At 59.7% G+C, this 958-nt stretch overlaps 1 protein-coding gene across 1 annotated transcript; it reads left to right on the plus strand.

Annotated features, from left to right (window-relative positions):
• Positions 1 to 4: 4 nt before the first annotated feature.
• Positions 5 to 739, plus strand: LOC109364162 (cytochrome b5 domain-containing protein 1; the record flags this gene model as incomplete). Its single annotated transcript, XM_019610782.1, has 3 exons — positions 5 to 37; positions 161 to 395; positions 629 to 739. Coding segments are annotated over 3 exons (279 nt in total), but the record flags the coding sequence as incomplete, so codon positions are not given.
• Positions 740 to 958: the final 219 nt, after the last annotated feature.

The raw sequence follows: 958 nt of genomic DNA on the forward strand, positions 1-958 counted from the left end.
CTGCAACGCCCTGACGGGCCAGAACTGCGTCATCGAGGTCAGTGGGACGGGGGGCACCCGGACCCCGAGATACAAGCCCGCTCCCCGGTGGGGTCCTGCTGTCCCCAGCGAGGTGCTGGGAACCTCGACCCCGTCCCCTTCCCTTCTTGCGGTCCCCCAGGTGTGCGGGGAGGAGCCGGTGGGAGTGGCGCTGCGGCGGGCGCGGGGCTGGAAGGAGCAGCTGGAGAAATACACGGCGTGCTACGGCGGCGTCCCGCTGAACCCCCACCTCAGCCTGGAGCAGAACGGGATCCCGGAGAGCACCTCCGAGCTGCGCAGCCTGCGCCTCGACCCCAAGGACTTCATCCCCACCGTGCTTCTCTACTTCAACGATGACGCTGGCAGCGCTACGGAAGGTGGGACCTCTAAGCACCCCCAAAAGCCCCTCACCTCCTCAAAACCCTCAGACCTACCCCCATATCCCCTCCCATCCGGAATGCACAGGACACGCCAAGACCCCCCCAAAAAACTCCCCGGGACCCCATTCTTCTAAGAACCCCTAAAACCCTTCAGACTGCCACAGAACTTCCCAGGACCCCCAGACCACCCCCACCACCCCAAAACTTCCACCCCACTCTTCCTTTTCCAGCCCCACAGTGACATCTTCCCCACCCTGAGCTGTGGATGGTACTATGGGGGCACTACACCCATTTTGGATTCCAGTTGTGTTTTTGCAGCACAATAAAGCTGTTTTTTAAAAACTATTATTTGTTGTTGAAAAGTTGTTTTGTGCATGGTCATGGTGGGGCAATCCAGGATCCCATGGTTTAGGCGCACCCCTGAGGATCTGTTTGCAAGGAAGAGCCTGATGCTAATGAGCAGCCCTGCTAAGAAAGGGCAAATGACCCCTCAACCTGTGACCCTGCTGTCCTTCCCCCATGACCCTCTCCCACTGGCCTTGAGGAGCTCCTGTGCAGAT

This window comes from Meleagris gallopavo (genome assembly GCF_000146605.3).
Source record: "Meleagris gallopavo isolate NT-WF06-2002-E0010 breed Aviagen turkey brand Nicholas breeding stock chromosome 5 unlocalized genomic scaffold, Turkey_5.1 Chr5_random_7180001948984, whole genome shotgun sequence".
NCBI classification, from domain to species: Eukaryota; Metazoa; Chordata; class Aves; order Galliformes; family Phasianidae; genus Meleagris; species Meleagris gallopavo.